General features: G+C 35.3%; 1 protein-coding gene across 4 annotated transcripts in view; it reads right to left on the bottom strand.

Moving 5' to 3' along the window:
• The window catches only part of INTS13 (integrator complex subunit 13), a 31,415-nt gene that overhangs the window by 9,225 nt on the left and 3,317 nt on the right, over nt 1-18,873 (bottom strand). For 2 of the 4 annotated variants that reach the window (XM_086401649.1, XM_086401647.1), the window contains exons 3-10: nt 17,218-17,292; nt 10,538-10,740; nt 10,068-10,148; nt 8,448-8,538; nt 6,760-6,888; nt 4,949-5,033; nt 415-504; nt 115-204 (exon numbers count right to left, since the gene is read on the bottom strand). In XM_086401649.1, the coding sequence (XP_086257775.1) occupies nt 115-204; nt 415-504; nt 4,949-5,033; nt 6,760-6,888; nt 8,448-8,538; nt 10,068-10,148; nt 10,538-10,740; nt 17,218-17,292 (844 nt within the window). Of the gene's footprint in view, nt 1-114; nt 223-414; nt 505-4,948; nt 5,034-6,759; nt 6,889-8,447; nt 8,539-10,067; nt 10,149-10,537; nt 10,741-17,217; nt 17,293-18,873 lie in introns of all 4 variants that reach the window. The other 2 variants (XM_086401646.1, XM_086401645.1) reach the window with 1 other exon arrangement.

The raw sequence follows: 18,873 nt of genomic DNA, 5'->3' as shown, positions 1-18,873 counted from the left end.
CAGCTTTGGAAAATAAACTGGTTATAGACTATATTTAAGCTTTTCCAAAATTCACATTTTCACATATTCTAATGATTCACTTGTAATGATCTCAGTAAAAACAAATAAAGTTACCATTTAGAAGAAAATTAGTAAGGCAGGAGGAAGGTCTGCTATTTACATCTACAGGTGAAATTCGGTAAGCGCCAGTGCAATAGTGTAATTCTGAAATAGAAGAAAATACTGATTTGAAAGAATATAAAGAAATATTTCTACAATTAAAAGAGAAAAATTAGCAAAAACAAAAACTTGTTCTTTGAGCCCCTAAAATAATGAAAAACAAAAATTCAAAAAGAAACAAATGAACCCTACCTAATACTTAAAAAGAACCTTTTGATTTATTCTTTTCACTTTCAATTATTTTTAAGTACCTACCAATGTTATTTGTCCTTGGTGTGCACCATTTCAATGTTATTGTTTCTTTAAATGAGCCTTCTCTACTGCTGCCACTTAAATGGTTATCACCTTTAAAAATAATTTAGAGAAATACTGATTAACATTATTAAATAGATCACAAACTTCAAACATGTGCCAAGATTTCTGAAAGAGTTTAAGCTTTATAAGAGAAAATAAGTCTGGGAGAACATCTTTTTTACTAAGGCTATTAGAAAAACACCAGAGTTTGGATATTAGTTATTATTAAAATAGGTACTTTATTTTCCTCCAAATTTGTTATTAATAACTTAAATCACTTTATTCACTACACTAAAAACCAACAGCAAAATTTTTTACATTTCAAGAATCTACAACTGTTTCCCTCTGACACTATTAAATGATAAAATAATGTAGTTATATAACTAAACCTTCAGGAATCTAAAATACATAACTCATTGTTCTGAATCCCAATAAATTTATTAGAAAAAACATAAAATGAGGAGTCTATAAGTTAAATATATGAGATATAAGTGAACACTTTTTGCCTGAATGGAGTTTAGTCAACAGATGTCAAAATAATGACAACACTGAAGTCTTAAACTCCTCAAAGTCATCTGAGAGGGTTGAAATCAACTTCTCCCAAACTCCTGTTAAGGTGATGTTTTGACCTCTTCCCACAAACAATAAATGTTAACAACATCTAGAATGGTAAATCTTTTCCAGAAGGTTTTCAACATTTTTCAGTTCAGTTCAGTCGCTCAGTCCTCTGACTCTTTGCAACCCCATGAATTGCAGCATGCCAGGCCTCCCTGTCCATCACCAACTCCCGGAGTTTACCCGAACTCATGTGCATCGAGTCGGTGATGCCACCCAGCCATCTCATCCTCTGTCGTCCCCTTCTCCTCCTGCCCTCAATCCCTCCAAACATCAGGGTCTTTTCCAATGAGTCAACTCTTCACATGAGGTGGCCAAAGTATTGGAGTTTCAGCTTTAGCATCAGTCCTTCCAATGAACACCCAGGACTGATCATCTTTAGGATGGACTGGTTGGATCTCCTTGCAGTCCAAGGGACTCTCAAGAGTCTTCTCCAACACCACAGTTCAAAAGCATCAATTCTTCGGTGCTCAGCTTTCTTCACAGTCCAGCTCTCACATCCATACATGACTACTGGAAAAACCATAGCCTTGACTAGATGGACCTTTGTTGGCAAAGTAATGTCTCTGCTTTCGAATATGCTATCTAGGTTGGTCATGACTTTCCTTCTAAGGAGTAAATGTCTTTTAATTTCCTGGCTGCAATCACTATCTGCAGTGATTTTGGAGCTCAAAAAAATAAAGTTTGACATTGTTTCCACTGTTTCCCCATCTATTTCCCATGAAGTGATGGGACCAGATGCCATGATCTTAGTTTTCTGAATGTTGAGCTTTAAGCCAACTTTGTCACTCTCCTCTTTCACTTTCATCAAGAGGCTTTTGAGTTCCTCTTCCCTTTCTGCCATAAGGGTGGGGTCATCTACATATCTGAGGTTATTGATATTTCTCCCGGCAATCTTGATTCCAGCTTGTGCTTCTTCCAGCCCAGCGTTTCTCATGAAGAAACATGAGAAACATCTATGCAGATGTACTCTGCATAGAAGTTAAATAAGCAGGGTGACAATATACAGCCTTGACGTACTCCTTTTCCTATTTGGAACCAGTCTGTTGTTCTGTGTCCAGTTCTAACTGTTGCTTCCTGACATGCATATAGGTTTCTCAAGAGACAGGTTAGACGGTCTGGTATTCCCATCTCTTGAAGAATCGTCCACAGTTTATTGTGATCCACACAGTCAAAGGCTTTAGCATAGTCAATAAAGCAGAAATAGACATTTTTCTGGAACTCTCTTGCTTTTTCAATGATCCAGTATTTTTAGCTGAGCTCAATCAGAGGAATCACTATCAAAGGCAATTATAGTTCTACAAAATATATTTCTTAAATAGTAAGGCTTCTGAAGGGCTTCCCATATGGCTCAAGTGGTAAAGAATTCACCTGCCAGTGTAGGAGAGGCAGGAAGGAGATGTGGGTTTGATCCCTGTGTCAGAAAGATCCCCTGGAGGAGGAAATGGCAACCCACTCCAGTATTCTTGCCTGGAAAAATCCCATGGACAGACAAGTCTCAGTCCATAGGGTTGAAAAGAGTCAGACATGACTGAGTCGCTAAACACAAGGCTTGAAAGTCAAAATTACTCTTTCATCCATGTGCTGCAGAATGGATGTTGTGTTAGTAGGCATGAAAACATTAATCTCACTGATGTCTCCATCAGAGCTCTTGAGATATCAGACGTACTGTGCAACGAGCAGTAACATTTTGAAAGAAACCCTTTTGTCTGAGCAGTAGGTTTCAACAGTGGGCTTAAAACCAGAAGACCCTGTTGTTACTTAGAATCAGTAAACCATGATGTCAACTGATGTGCTATTATCCGGGCTTTGTTGTTACGCTGATAGAGCACAGGTGGAATAGATTTAGCATAATTCCTAAGGGCCCTAGGATTTTCAGAATGGTAAATAAGCATTGCCTTAAACTTAAAGTCACCAGCTGCATTAGACCCTAATAAAAATGTCTGCCTTTCCTCTGAAGCTTTGAAGTCAGACACTGACCTCTCTCTAGCCATGAGAGTTCTAGATGGCATCTTCTTTCAAAAGAAGGCTGTCTAATCTACACTGAAAATCTGTTGTTTAGTATAGCCAACCAACTTCAGTGATTACTGAGCTTGATCTTCTGAATAACTTGCTGCAGCTTCACATCAGCAGTTGCTGCTTCACCGTGCATTTGTATGTTTTAGAGTTTCTTTGCTTAAATCTCATGAACCAGCCTCTGCTAGCTTCAAACTTTTCTTCTGTATCTTCCTCATCTCTTTCAGCCTTCACAGAATTGAAGAGTGAAGGCCTTGCTCTGGATCAGGTTTTGGCTTTTGGCAATATTGTGGCTAATCTTCTATCTAGACCACTGTAACCTTCTGCATGTCACCACCAATAAGGCTGTTTCACTTTCTTATTATTTCTCTGTTCACTGAAGTAGCACTTTTAATTTCCTTCAAGAACTTTTCCTTTGCATTCACAACTTGGCTAACTGTTTGGCACAAGAAGCCTCACTTTCAGCCTATTTTGGCTTTCAACATGCCTTCCTCACTAAGCTTAATCATTTTGAGTTTTTGATTTAAAGCGAGAGATGTCCAGATAATGAAAATTAAAACAAAAATAAACAAATGGGACATAATTAAACTCAAAAGCTTTTTCACAGCAAAGGAAATCATAAACAAAATGAAGTGATGACCCACAGAATGGGAGAAAATATTTGCAAATGATGTGATGGACAAGGGATTAGTCTCCAAAATTTACAAACAGCTCATGCAGCTCAATATCAAAAAACAATCCAATCAAAAAATGGGCAAAAGACCTAAAGAGACATTTCTTCAAAGACGATATACACATGGCCAAGAGGCATATGAAAAGATGCTCAATATTGTTAATTATTAGAGAAATGCAAATCAAAACTGCAATGAGGTATCAGAATGGCCATAATCAAAAAAAATCTGCGAACAATAAATGTTGGTGAAGTTGACAAGAAAAAGGAACCCTCTTACACTGTTGATGAGAATGTAAATTAACACAGCCATTATGGAGAACAGTACTGACGTTCTTTAAAAAACTAAAAATAGAGCTACTTTATGATCCAGCAAGCCCACTCTTGGGCATGTACCTAGAGAAAACTAATTCAGAAAGATACATGCAGCCCAATTTTCACTGCAGCACTGTTTACAACAGTCAAGACACAGAAGAACCTAAATGTCCAGTGAAGACGAATGGATAAAGAAGGTATGATACATACATACCAAGGAGTATTACTCAGCTATTAAAAAGCATGAAATAACACCATTTGCAGCAACACGGATGGACCTGGAGATTATCTAATCTGATAACATCAGTATTTTTGTGTCTCAGGGAATAGGGTGGCCCAAGAAGAAAGAGACAGAGAACAGCCAGTTTGTGGAGCAGTCAGAAACATTTATGGATAAGTTCTCTGTCTTATATGGGTACAGTTTGTGGTACCCCAAGACAACTACAACAGCAACATCAAAGACCATCGATCACAGGTGACCGTAACAAATATAATGATGATGAAAAAGTCTGAAATATTGTGAGAATCACCAAAATGTGACACAGAGACATGAAGTGAGCAAGTGCTATTAAAAAATGACAACAATAGATTTGTTCAACAAACATGCAATTTGTTAAAAAAAAAAAAAGCTACATCTGCTAAAGCAAAGCATGATAAAACAAGGTTTACCTGTATTTGTTCCATTAGCCTCATCTTTCCCAAAGTATACTCAATAGAACACTAGGTTCCATGGCGATTAATGGGTGACACTGTCAGATAAGTTTGCAAAGGGATGAACTAAAGTCATCAGATTAGTTACTCAAGAACATCTCAAAGCTGTTAGTATGTTTTCCTATGTTAGATCTTATAAAATAATACTTTCCAATGTCTCTTACTTACCACTTTTTAGGAAATCTACATGTGCATCTTTGTGATGAAGCAGCTCCACATCATAATTGGCAGATGTGTTAGCATGTTGTTCTTCCTTAAAGCAAAATTAAAAATAACTTGGCTTTGATTTTTAAAAAATGAATTAATTATTCATTTTGCTTAAAGTGAGATCAAATATACTCAACAGTAATTAGCTATAATAATGGGACAATGTGCTCAGTAATTAATCTATTTAAAGATGCAATAATTTTCCAATTCAATATAAACTATATGAAAAAAACTACTGGCTACATTTCAGCAATAAAGTAATGGTTTTTATGTCAGAATTAACGTAGATGACTAATCTAGAAATTCAGATTTTTTTTTACTCTGAATGCATTGTCCTGCCAATACTTTTTTATACGCAAACATGACATAACTCAAATAGTTTGCTAATTGTACAATAGTTGTTTAAAGGAGGAAATAGCATCTTTAAATTCCTATAGTAAATTAAACAAGCACCAATTATATAAAATAGCAAATATAGACTAATAAACAAGTTCAGCAACTTGTTTTCACTAAACAGTAAATAGAAACTTTAGTATTATCTATTTACAAGAAAGAGACAGAGATTGAGGAGTCACACCAGTAACACACAAATATGGTCAGATTTTAAAAGTAATGTATCTATCATCCTCAGAGGATTTTGCTTACAACTCATGAAATTATATAAAGTGTATCTATTATGCTATTTTACTTAATTGCTTCCTCACCGAAACTGATCTATTAAGGCTATGATTTCCACTGAAGAGCCTCCCACTGGTATAAGGAAGGAATTAATAATGAAAATATTACATTTCTCATGCAAATTTGTTTTTATAATATGCAAAAAAATACAACTGGACTTATAAGAAATGAATTTAAATGTTTAGATATACTGGCTACTTTATGTTTGTAGACATAAACAATACAATTAAACTTAACTCCACTCAGTAAAAATTCATGTGACGCTTTCTATAGGCCAGGCGTCGTACTGGTCTTAAGACAACTAAGTAATATAATGAAAACGCTGTTGCTGCTGTTATTTAGTCACTAAGTTGTGTCTGACTCTTTTGTGACCCCATGGACTGTAGTGCTCCAGGCTCCTCTGTCTGTGGTATGTCCCAGGCAAGACTACTGGAGTGGGTTGTCATTTCCTTCTCCGGGGGATCCTCCCGACCCAGGGATTGAACCCACATCTCCTGCATTGGCAGGCAGAATCTTGACCACTGAGTCATCAGGTAAGCCCATAATGAAAATGAAAGTTAGTAATAGATTCCTAAGAAAATCCTTTAGTAAAATCATAAGACTCATATGGTAGTTTTTCAACTAGAATAATAAACTTGTTTAAAATCATAAACTTTTTTCCCCTAGTTAGACCTATCAGTTATAAACACCTTTATAGTGTGTATGGAAGAACAAAAATAAAGGAAACAGATCTACTAGAACACACGAAGTGAGTTAAATCTAATAACAACTGTCAGGAAAAGAATCACAGAAAAAAGTAATCATTTCAGATGAAAATTATATTTTGACGAAAATAATGAGAACAAAATTAAAAACAAAAAAGCTGATACAGAAGGTTCAAATTAGGAAAAAAATAGTGCATTTTGTTCTGTGATCCTTTCATGTTGCTTTTCATTATTTACTAACCTGGTCAAAGACACTGAATGTGGGCTAGCAAAACAGAAAATATGATATGGGAAGAAAGAATTAAGGTTCATTAAAACAAATAATACATATCAAGCAAACATTTAAAAAGCAAAGCAGTTTTCAAAATAACAAGAAAAAGAACTGCCTACCTTCATTGGAATATTAGTAATAGTAGTTGAAGCCAAGTCGAAATGCTGCTGTACTAAAATATTTAATTTGGTAGCAAGATGCCGTCCTGCACGAACACTATGAACTTCACTGGTTAAAACGGGGGACAACTATAGAGAAGTATGAAAAAAATAACACACAAAACATTAATACATTGTAACTTAGGGCTAAATATTTTACTTCAACCCATAAAAATTAAGTACTTTAAAACTTTTGAGATAGGAAACAAAAGATCCATAAGTTAATCATAATCATTATCTTAGTAATACATATTTATTCATTCATTCAGTCAACAGGTAAGGAGAACTTACTATATTGATTACTAGAAATTGTGAGTTATTGGAGGATACAGCAGTGAACAGGGAAAATCTCTGTCCTCTTGAAACTCAGAGTAGAATAATCTTTGATTTAAATATATATTTTAATTTATAAGTTTTACTTCTATTTATCTATATGCAAAATTGATTTGAAGTGACCCACAGAAATACTGTAGAATAATTAATTTTGTGAAGAAGACAAACCTCTGCAGATAACACTGCTCATTACAAAGAATGAAAATCACTACAAATGTCATATTTTGTCACCAATAAATGTAATAAGGCAGCCAAAAGTCACTTATAACAAGGTAACATTTTATTCATTCCAGGGTAATATGTATCGTAGGTAAATTGTTTACTTATCATAAAGTCAAAGTACTGTCATGTTATCAAGAGTTACAAAAAAGCTAACAAAAAAATGGGTTTACACTGGAAATCACCTAAAATACAATGACAGAGATAACCTAAAAAAAAAATTAAAAAATAATAGTAATAAAAAAAATTTTTTTTAAGTTATAAAAAAAATTCATTAATACTTTAGATGTTTATAATAAATAATGCTAAATAAAAAAAACAGAAATAAGAACATATACATTTAATATCATTATATAAACACATATATCTGTATTGCTAAACACAGACCACTGATATGGTCTATGCTATGTGAATCCATTTAATAATCAACAGACTCATCTTTTCCTTTAAAATTGTGCCAATTTATTTGAAAAGTAAAACTAAGGTTGGAAATTAGTCTTTTCCCTTCTGGACAGGTAAAATTAATTTCTTTTCTATAGGAGTATATTTTGACTAAAGAGTGTATTTTTCTTCTAATGAGGAAAAAAAAGAAAGTTTTCCAGAATAAGAAGTCATTAAAGCAATTTGGCTCAGATGATAAGAGTCTGACTGCAATGTGGGAGACCTGGGTTCAATCCCTGGGTCAGGAAGATCCCCTGGAGAAGGAAATGGCAACCTACTCCAGTATTCTTGCCTAGAAAACTCCCATGGATGGAGGAGCCTGGCAGGCTACAGTCCATGGGGTTACAAAGAGTCAGACACAACTGAGCAACTCACACACACAAACAGTAATTGAAATTTGAGAAACAATACAGATTATGTGTGGTTTGACAATGAAGTTATTTGAAATAAACATTAAGAGGCAAGCAAAACAGAAAATACTTTCAAAATCTACAATTATAACATAAAGCACCAATCCAGGTATTTTGCCATACAGGTAGATTTCAAAACTAAATTTTCTTAGCAGAAAATGTTGGCAATCTGATCATTCTTATGCTAAGCCTTGTGTTTATCATTAATAACTAACAATGACCTCTTCTTCCATGACCTCTACTTACCTCTTTCTTAGTACGATCAGATACAAGGCTGTCTTCACCAACAGGGTAGGTGTGGATCAAGACTAGCTCACATTTCTGAATCTGCATGAGACTTAAAGAAAAACTTTTCACTTAAAATATAAGAACACATACTATGGAAAGAATTCAGGCAGGTAAACCATAAACATTTAATATACTAAAACAGTGTATAAATCAGATTAGTACAGTTAACATAAAAGCTAAATATTCGGAAATACTGTATAATTGCTATCCTTCTATGAACATTTAACGAATAATTTTTATGAATTTAATTCAAATGCAAAAATGATCATTTTCTGTGTGTTTGAAGGATAAAAATTCTTACATTCTGGTATAATTTTCAAAAGATAACTGCCACAGAGAAAAATGAATATATTGTGTATTAATTTCCCTTTCACTAGTATTTAAATGGCAACCCTCTCCACTATTCCTGCCTTGAAAATTCCATGTTCCAAGGAGCTTGACAGGCTACAGTACATACAGTAGGCTGCAACTGAGAGCATACACATACATACTAGCGTTTTTAAGGGCAAAATCAGGCAACTATATGACCTATAATTGGTTATTTCCAAGAATACAGGATCTGTAATACTAAAAAGTTACCCCAACTTTTTATCTGTGTTTGCCCCTCCATTTTATTTTATTTAATTTTTTAAACTGAGGTGCAGCTGATGTACAATAATAAAAGTTGCAGGTTTACAACACAGTGTGATTCACAATTTTAAAAAATTATACTCCATTTATAGTTACTACAAAATATTGGCTATATTCCCCGTGTTGTACACTATATCCTTGTAGCTTAGTTATTTATATACAGTAGTTTATACCTCTTAATCCTTACCCCTAACTTGCCCCTCCACCCTTCCCTCTTTCCACTAACTACTAGTTTGTTCTCTGTATCTGTGAGCCAACTTTTTATTTTAAAATTTCCAAACCTACAGAAAAATTAAAAGAAAGGAACTATTCAATGAACACCCATATATCCTTAACCTATATTCACTGTTAGTTACATTCATTTTCATTATAAATGACTAAATAGATGTACAGTTTCTTTTTTTCACTAAGTCATTTAAGAGTAAGTTGCAGAGGCAATGATACTTCACTCCTACATACCTGAGCATACTTCCTTCTCCTAGTGAGAATAATTCTACTTGTTAACAATAATACCAGTACTCCACCTAGAAATTTAATAGTAGCTCAATCTAACATATACTCCACACTACAATTGTCCCAAACATGTCTTTAGTAGCTTTTTTCTTTTTAAAAAATTCATACAATGTAATTAGCTGTAATGTTTTGATTTGGCATTTTATAGATTTGTAACAGAGTATGAGATCTAGCCATTAAAAATATGCATTATAAATTTATTTATTATATTATCCTTCTGCTCACCTTTCCTGTGAGCAAAAAGTAAAATCTTATAGTGAAAGGGAAAATGGGACAAGAAGTTGCTGATCAAACACATGTTTTGACTAATTTGTAGAGCCAGTAGAGAAGTCAAGGGAATGCTACCAATTACTAATCAAATTACTGGAATAATTATAATGAAATAAACAGGACCATAAAAATGGAATATTTATTCCATTTATGGATTTTACTCACTGATCTGAATTTGCAGCAAGTTTGTTATGCTCATGAATTGTTTCTTGGACACAGTCCTCAAGCATTCGCACATGACTATCACTATGGGATAGAAAAAGATATAAACAAGTTAAATAAACAATAAGAGAAAAAAATTAATTAAACACACTATTCAGCTGTGGTATCATGTTACAGGCACTTTAATTACTGCGATAAGGATTGTCTGTAGCATGCTCATTCACAATATCAAACAACCAACTGAATGAAAACCTAGAGAGGGGAAAAAAGTCAAATTGACCTACATCATAACAATTCAAACAGTTTCACTGAGGTGAACTGGATATTTTAGAACTGGGAACACAGCTGTGATATTAGAAAGGCCACATGTGATATGCTTAAATGCTAACATGTTGCCTCTACTTTTTTAAATTAAAAACTATAGTAGGACATGAAAAATTCCTCAGTAAGAATTACTGTGATTAACATCTCACCTTTTTGCATTAGTAATGCAAATTATCCGTCCTCTATTTCCAACACGTTCTGCGTTCTCCATCAGCAGAGTACGAGCCTCATGTTGGTATTCAGTAATTTTACAGAGGGTTTCCACTGCTGCAACGAGACCATGCAGAATACTGCAGCATTCTGGATCTGCCCGTGGATTAGGAGGCCCAACAGCAGCTAATGCTGCCATCAGCTAAGTAAAAGGGGAAACAATTACGTTGACAAGAATAAGCACAAGTCAGACAAAGGCATCACAAGAAATGGAAACTATAGACCAATGTATGTTATAAACATGGAGACAAGTGTCTTCAACAACATACTAGCAAACTGAATCCAGCAACATTTCAAAAGAATTATATACCATGACCAAGTGGGACTTATCCCAGGAATGCAAAGTTGATTTAACATCTAAAAATTAATTAATGCAAATGCTATCAATAGAATTTTTAAAAACCATATGATTAGCTCCAGAAAAAGCATTTGACAAAAATCTAAAATCCTTTCATGGGTTGAGAGAGGATTAAATGAGCCAAAGTAAAAAAATAAAATAAAATCTTTTCATGATAAAAACAGTTAACAAACTAGAAACAGAAGGGAACTTTCTCAAGCAGATAAAAGGCATCTATGAAAAACCTACACATAATATCATGCTTAATAGATGCATTCCCTCTAAGATTAGAAACAGAAGGATATCCACTCTCACCATGTCTATTCAACACTGTACTAGAGGTTCTCTCCTGGGCAATTAGGAAAGAAAAAGATGTAAAAGGAATTCAGATTGGAAAGGAAGAAGTAAAACTATCGCTATGTTGCAGATGAAATAATCATGCATGGAGAAAATGCTAAGGAATCCATTAGAAATTTTCTAAAAATAATAAAACTCAGCAAGGTTGCAAGTATATGATCAAAAGACAAAACCAACTACACTGCTATGCACTTGCAAAGAAAAATTCAAAAGTGAAATTAAGAAAATAATTCCATTTACAATAGCATCAAAAAGAATAAAATGCTTAGAAATAAATTTAACAAAGGAAATGCAAATTTTATACTCTGAGACTAAGAAATATTCTTGAAATAAATTAAAGATCTAAATGAATAGAAAACACTCTACATTTCTGGATTGGAAGATTTATTATTGTTAAGATGACAATACTACCCAAACTGAACTAGGATTAAATATAAGCCCTGTCAGAATTTCAGGTGACTTTTCTGATAAGCAGATTTGAAAGTTCATATGGAACTGCAAGGATCCAAAATAACTAAAACAATCTTTAAAAGAAAGAGCGAGGACTTTGTTCTATGTATGCATAAAGATACATTCGAAGGTCCAGTTAAAAACTAATAGTGATGGGGATAAACGATGTGCCGGTAAACCAGTTCTCTTAACGAAAAAAAATTCCTAATTTGTAGTGTTTGCCAGTATCTATGGTTAAAAACTCCCATGATAGCTTATTTCAATCTTTCACTGAGTGCAAAGGTGAGATGGGATTCACACACTCAGCTCTCTCAAGCTACATAAGCAGGCTCTAGTATACCACTAACTGGAGCAGGGGACAAGTGGGAAATTCTTCAAAGCCTAGCTTTTATTTACACACACATGTATGTACATATGTACACAGGCCAATATATATGCAAATTTTATTTTTAAACTACATAGGTATTACCTATTCATAAACAATAATCCAAAAAGAAAAAATACTGTGTACACATCACTATAAAAGTTCCTGGTTCACAGGAGAAACTGCTTTTTAGGAGAGGAGTGCTGTGGTCACAGGAAAGCAGCATAAAGAAAAGTTTATAACTTTTGGTGTCAGATAAATATGGGCTTAAATCCTTGCTCTGCCTTACAGTGGAAACAGTGTCAGACTTTATTTTTCTGGGCTCCAAAACCACTGCAGATGGTGACTGCAGCCATGAAATTAAAAGACGCTTACTCCTTGGGAGGAAAGTTATGACCAACCTAGATAGCATATTCAAAAGCAGAGACATTACTTTGCCAACAAAGGTCTGTCTAGTCAAGGCTATGGTTTTTCCTGTGGTCATGTATGGATGTGAGAGTTGGACTGTTTAGAAGGCTGAGCGCCAAAGAATTGATGCTTTTGAACTGTGGTGTTGGAGAAGACTCTTGAGAGTCCCTTGGACTGCAAGGAGATCCAACCAGTCCATTCTGAAGGAGATCAGCCCTGGGATTTCTTTGGAAGGAATGATGCTGAAGCTGAAACTCCAGTACTTTGGCCACCTCATGTGAAGAGTTGAATCACTGGAAAAGACTCTGATGCTGGGAGGGATTGGGGGCAGGAGAAGGGGACGACAGAGGATGAGATGGCTGGATGGCATCACTGACTTGATGGACGTGAGTCTGACTGAACTCCGAGAGTTGGTGATGGACAGGGAGGCCTGGCATGCTGCGATTCATGGGGTCGCTGAAAGTGAAACCAATAGAACCTGCCCCACACTAGTATGATACTTGTAGACTTCACTTAAATTTAGCTAACAAAAACAAGACTCTTGAAATTTGACACATTTTTTAAGTAACATCTACCATGTACAGAGAGGATAGCATTATGAGATGTAAGAGAAGAAGCCCTGAATCTAAGCATGTAAGTCAAACTACCTCTGGCCCCCTGGACTTCAGTACCTTCACCAGCACGAAGAAAGAGCCAAAGCAAAAAATGTCTACAATCCTTCCAGCCTAAACATTCTTCAATCAATCTACTTCAATTTTTTCTCATGATTATTCAAAATAACTAGAGAAAGGTGTGACATGGATAACTAAAGCTAAACATAAAATGTGTCAACATGGAGATGATGATACATAATTTATACAAAATGTCAATTACTTTGTATCATCCTGAACACCAATGCTTTGCTATATGGTTGCATTCACAACTAGTTTCCCTTCAGTTCATAATCTAAAAGCAACTCTTGTGATATAGTATGATATAATATTTCTTTACCTTCAGAAAGCAGAAGGAAGTACTACAGTAATTCTCATATCATCAGTATATCTACCATTATCAAATGCATACCTTTTACTGCACTGCAGAGGTGCAGTAAGGAAAATCTATACATATTTGTACTTATTTTTATTCATATACAACTAGAGAAGCCTCAGCCTTCTTTCACAGTACCTCTTGAAAGAACAAAACAGAATACATGCTATTTCTAAGAGATTGTACAGGGGGAATGAATGCAATCTTTAATATTTTTTTCAAGCAATTAAAGAATAAAGATCATTCTGGAGTGATATAAATGCAAAGACAAGCCAAAGAACAGCCCTCCTACCCACCTGTCACCTTCAGTGAGTTACCTCAAAAGAAAAGAAGATTAGAAATGTTTATATATTATGTTAATCACAACATTTTAAGACCAAACACTGTGATAAACACATTTTCTCGTAAGTATTCAGTTTAAAACCCCCATTTATATGGGATTAATTCCATTAAAGGCTTCCCTGGTGGCTCAGCTGATAAAGAATCTGCCTGCAATGTGGGAGACCTGGGTTTGAGCCCTGTGTTGGGAAGATCCCCTGGAGAAGGGAATAGCCACCCACTCCAGTATTCTGACCTAGAGAATTCCATGGATTGTATAGCCCATGGGGTCGCAAAGAGTCAGACACAACTGAGCTATTTTCATTAAAGGATATCCATTAACAGAGAATTTTTAACATGAAATAGTTCAAAATAATGTATTAAAATATTTCACTAATGCTTGTCTCTCTTGCTCATATTCATCAGTGAAGAACTTTGTAGACTGAAGTCTGCTATCCAACTAAACAACAGCAAAGAATGCAATCTACCACAAACTCAGTATCCTTAGACACATGTTTAAAAAGCATAAACTTGATGTATTGAGCATGGGTTTATTTCTGCTTCCTCCTAAAACCCCACTAAAACTGTAGTAAAGGAATTTAATTTTAAAAAGCAAACACCAAAGGCAGGGGGGCAGAGGGGGGAACCCCAATAAACTCACAAATATGAAGAGAATGGAGGAGCAGACAAGAGAATAAACAAGAGATGTCAGCAAGAATGTATGGAGGACAGGTAATCGACTTAGCAACACTGAATTAGCTGAATCTAAGCGCCTACAGGGGAAAAGCAAGATGATACGCTTTTCAGAATCTAGGAGAAGTTCAGAAACTGAGGTATCAAGTACCACACAAAGCAAGAGTGAGCAAGATACTGAAAACTGAACAAGTTGACGTCAGTATAAAGTACAACTTGAATCCCAAACTTACACCCTACCCATACAAATGACCACCTCTCCCCAGACACAGAATCACATCCCTTGGAGGAACTGAACCAGGAAGTTACCAAACAAGGATTTCACCAAGTGCAGCAAAATATAAGGGTAAGACACTAGACCAGTGCTGCCCAAAAGAATTTTCTGTGATGATGGAAATATTCTATATCTGTGCTGTACAGTAGCCACTATCCACATGTATTTTATTTGAGCATCTGAAACATGGCCAGTACTACAGAGAAACTGAACTTTTTAACTGCATTTTGTTCAGTCACTAAGTCATGTCCGACTCTTTGCGACTCCATCACCTGCAGCCCACCAGGCTCCTCTGTCCTTCACTATCTTCCTGAGTTTGCTCAAATCCATGTCCAATGAGTCAGTGATGTCATCCAACCATCTCATCCTCTGTCATCCTCTTCTCCTTTTGCCCTCAGTTTTTCCCAGGATCAAGGTCTTTTCCAGTAAATTTAATTTTAAATAGTAGCTATTTAATAGCTAATAGTAGCTACATATGGCTGGTACATTGGACAGCACAGTACCAGACCAAAACCAGAAAGACTGAGTGGAAGTTCGATATTTTACCTACCATCTCCCCTGGTTCCCAGAAAGCTGATAATCAGGTTTACAGCATAGAGATAGAAGAGTGTAAGGTCTTCCCTGGAGACCCTGGGTGGTCCCAGAGAGGTGATCTGTCCATTCTGACACCCAGAGATCTCCCAGGGAGAACAATTAGATAACTATGACAAAGACCAGTCAGCAATACCTACTTCATAACATGCAGATCTTCTCACCTGCTGCTGAGTGCCTTTCTTTTAAACAAGACTGCATTACCCAAGTATTAGCAGGCATTTAAGAAAAGCCTCAACATGAAAAGAACACGGAAAACACAAAGAGATCAAGAGAAAACATCAAATAAATTACTAGTACCTTCATATTAAAAAATTACACCCATAAAGCAAGAAAAGAAAATGACAAACATGTACATAATTAAAGCATAAGTAAAAGTTCTTGGAAATTAAAGATATGATCAAATAAAAAGTTCCATATAAGGATTAAAAGGAGATAGGTAAAAGGCTCAGAAAGAACAATGAGGACCAAGGAGAAAAAGAATAAGGGAATTAATTCAGGAAGTCCAATTTCCCACTGATAGGGATTCCAGAGAGATGCAGAACACAAAGACAAGAACACTATCATAGAAACAGTACAGGGAAATTTCTCTGGAAGAAAATAAACCCTAGCTCAGTGAATGACAAAAGACCCACACTGGGGCGAATACTTGAGAAATTTCAGAACAAAAGGGAGAAAGAAAATATTCTAAAACGTTACAAAGAAATATTTCCATTTTACAAAGGAAAAAATATTTGACTTCTTGACAAGACTGGAAACTATATAACAGCAGAGTAAGGCCCTCAGGATTTTGAAGAAAAAATTATTTCCAAACTTCAATTTTTATATCTCTAGTACGAATAAACTGTAAGGTAAATTACAGAAATTCTGGAGAGTATATCCTCCCAAAACAAGAGATTACACACACACCAAAAAAAAGAGGAAAAAAATTGGGAACTGAAAGGCAGGGAGCAAGGAGGACGACAGCAAGCAACAGGCCTAGAAACGCAACCAGTTCCAGCTGCAGCCCAAGACTGAGCTCCACGAAGTTTTTCAAGGGGAAAAAAAAAAAAATCAAACCGCCTAATTTCTAATTCGCCAATAATAAAAACATCGAAATTTTTTTGTAGAGACATGAGGAAAACAGCAATATATTCTCAGAAAACTAACTATATTAAAAGCGAAAAAAGTAAATATAAATTCCAGAAATACATAAAAAAATTGTACAAGAAAGGAAATAACAGAGAAGTCAAATCATTGTGCTTGTACATCTTGAACTTATACAGAGCTATAAATCAACTATATTTTAATAAAACCTTAAACAAAACACAAAACAAATGAAACAATCACATACACTACTTGGCTTAGGAGTGGATAACCCTTTACGTAGACATAATGTAAACATGGAATTTTCAATTAACCAAAACTTCTGATATAACAGTACTGAGAAAACCAGGGAATGGAACTGGGCAGTCATAGTGGCATATGCAAGAGAAAGTATAAAAGGTAAATCTTCATTGACAATAATGATAAATAAGATTTAAATTAGGAACTCTATAAATAGAAGTAAAAATGTTATTTAGAAATATGGAAGTAAATACTAGATGAGCTAGAGAGTTCAAAGCTTGCTTCTAGGAAGTGGGGAAAGACTGGAAGGTAGATAGCTGTTTTTCTTTTAGTGTTAGTTGGTATTTTATAATTACATGCAAATACTACACCAGTAAAAAAATTATTTTTAAGGAAGTATTACTGTACTCACATATTTTCAAAAATGGCCACAACTCAAAACCTAAGCAAAAAAACAAAAGAAACCTAAGCATACCTCCTGCAAATTTTGGTCTTCTTGAGTCCAAGAATTTAAAACATGTGCTCCAGAGTCACTTACAATGAAATTCACCTAATAGAGTTCAAAGAAATAATTAGTATTCAACTCCAATTCCACTCAATTACATATTTAAAATATTTAATTATAAATATCTTTTAATATATGTAATACAAACACAAATTGAAGTGCAGTCTCTAGCACTAGTTTGCTGACTGATTCATTCATACATACACAGAACACCTAGTACCAGGAAAACAGTTCTGCCCCTCACAACGTGGGGAACATCCGGGGTTCTCAGATGTAGAAAGACAGAGGGCAGGGCAGGAAGAATACAAACAAAAATAAACTAACAAGATGATTTCAGAGAATGATAAATGATATGAAAAAGAAATTGTTTAGCTTTTTTAGATCAGTTGATCAGAAAAGGGCTCTCTATAAAAGTGGCAATTGCTGCTGCTGCTGCTAAGTCGCTTCAGGAGTGTCCGACTCTGTGCGACCCCATAGACAGCAGCCCACCAGGCTCCCCTGTCCTTGGGATTCTCCAGGCAAGAGGGGAATCGAAAATGACCAAAAGAAAACAGCCAGGGAAAGAAATGGAGGTAGAGAATACTAGGTACAGCAAACTGCAAATGCAAAAGCCTCTGTGTACTACCACAAGGTCAGAAAAATATGCTGGAGTTGTATCACATAAGGCAGTGGAGGCCAGAAGAATGGATTTGGACTTCATTCTAAATTTTAAAGTAAAATGCAAACCAAAAAATACTATCAGGTAAGATGATGACAGTAAGGACATATTAGAAAATACATCAGAATATGGCTGTGTTCTCTTTTGGGAGGAGGGTGAGATTATTTATTCTTCACTGAACTATACGGTCTAATTCATGATCTTTTTTCTTATTGTCTGTGAAATACTAGTTTTGATTTCCCAGTAAGTTTGATAAGTAACCTTTTCTCCTGAGGTTTATCTGACAGGAACATGTCTTACTGGCCCTTTTATTCACATTACTGCAATGAAATCTTACAACAATCATAGGAAGGAGGTGTTATGCTGACTAGGGAAGAAACTGAGGCTTGAAGAGATGAAGCAAAAAGATCAAGGTCACACTGCTGGTTGCTTAATGATGTCAGAACTTGAACCGAAACCTATGCCCTCAACCACTACATTATGCTTCCTCTCATACTTTTTTTTTATCCTACATGATACACAATTTACAGAGGGACTAAAAGCAATTTATATTTAATTTAGAATACATCTGAATGTGTAATATATATTAGACTTTCCATGTTCAGCCTGACTGTTACTCCTCTGCCTATGCCAGTCTATGAACTGGCTAGGTCCCAGCCTACTCACTCCAGTATTCTTGCCTAGGAAATCCCATGGACAGAGGAGCCTGGCAGGCTACAGTCCATGGGGTCGCAAAGAACTGGACATGACTGAAGTGACTAAACAAGAGGTCCCAGCCTACGCTGCTCCAAATGAGACAGAAAACACATCATCCACTGTGGCTAACCAAATGACTTCCCTTAAATACAACAGTTGAGATTCTGAAACCTGAAGATCATTTTCATACTAGAAATTTTTATCAATCTTACATTTCTCTTCGTACTGATAAAAACAATTTCCACTTAGCATTCTTAAGAGTATTTCTTTAC

This window comes from Bos grunniens, chromosome 5 (assembly GCF_055505025.1).
Source record: "Bos grunniens cultivar Pamir isolate PY7600 chromosome 5, Bosgru_T2T1.0, whole genome shotgun sequence".
NCBI classification, from domain to species: domain Eukaryota; kingdom Metazoa; phylum Chordata; class Mammalia; order Artiodactyla; family Bovidae; genus Bos; species Bos grunniens.
This window is presented reverse-complemented; position numbering and strand designations above follow the sequence as displayed.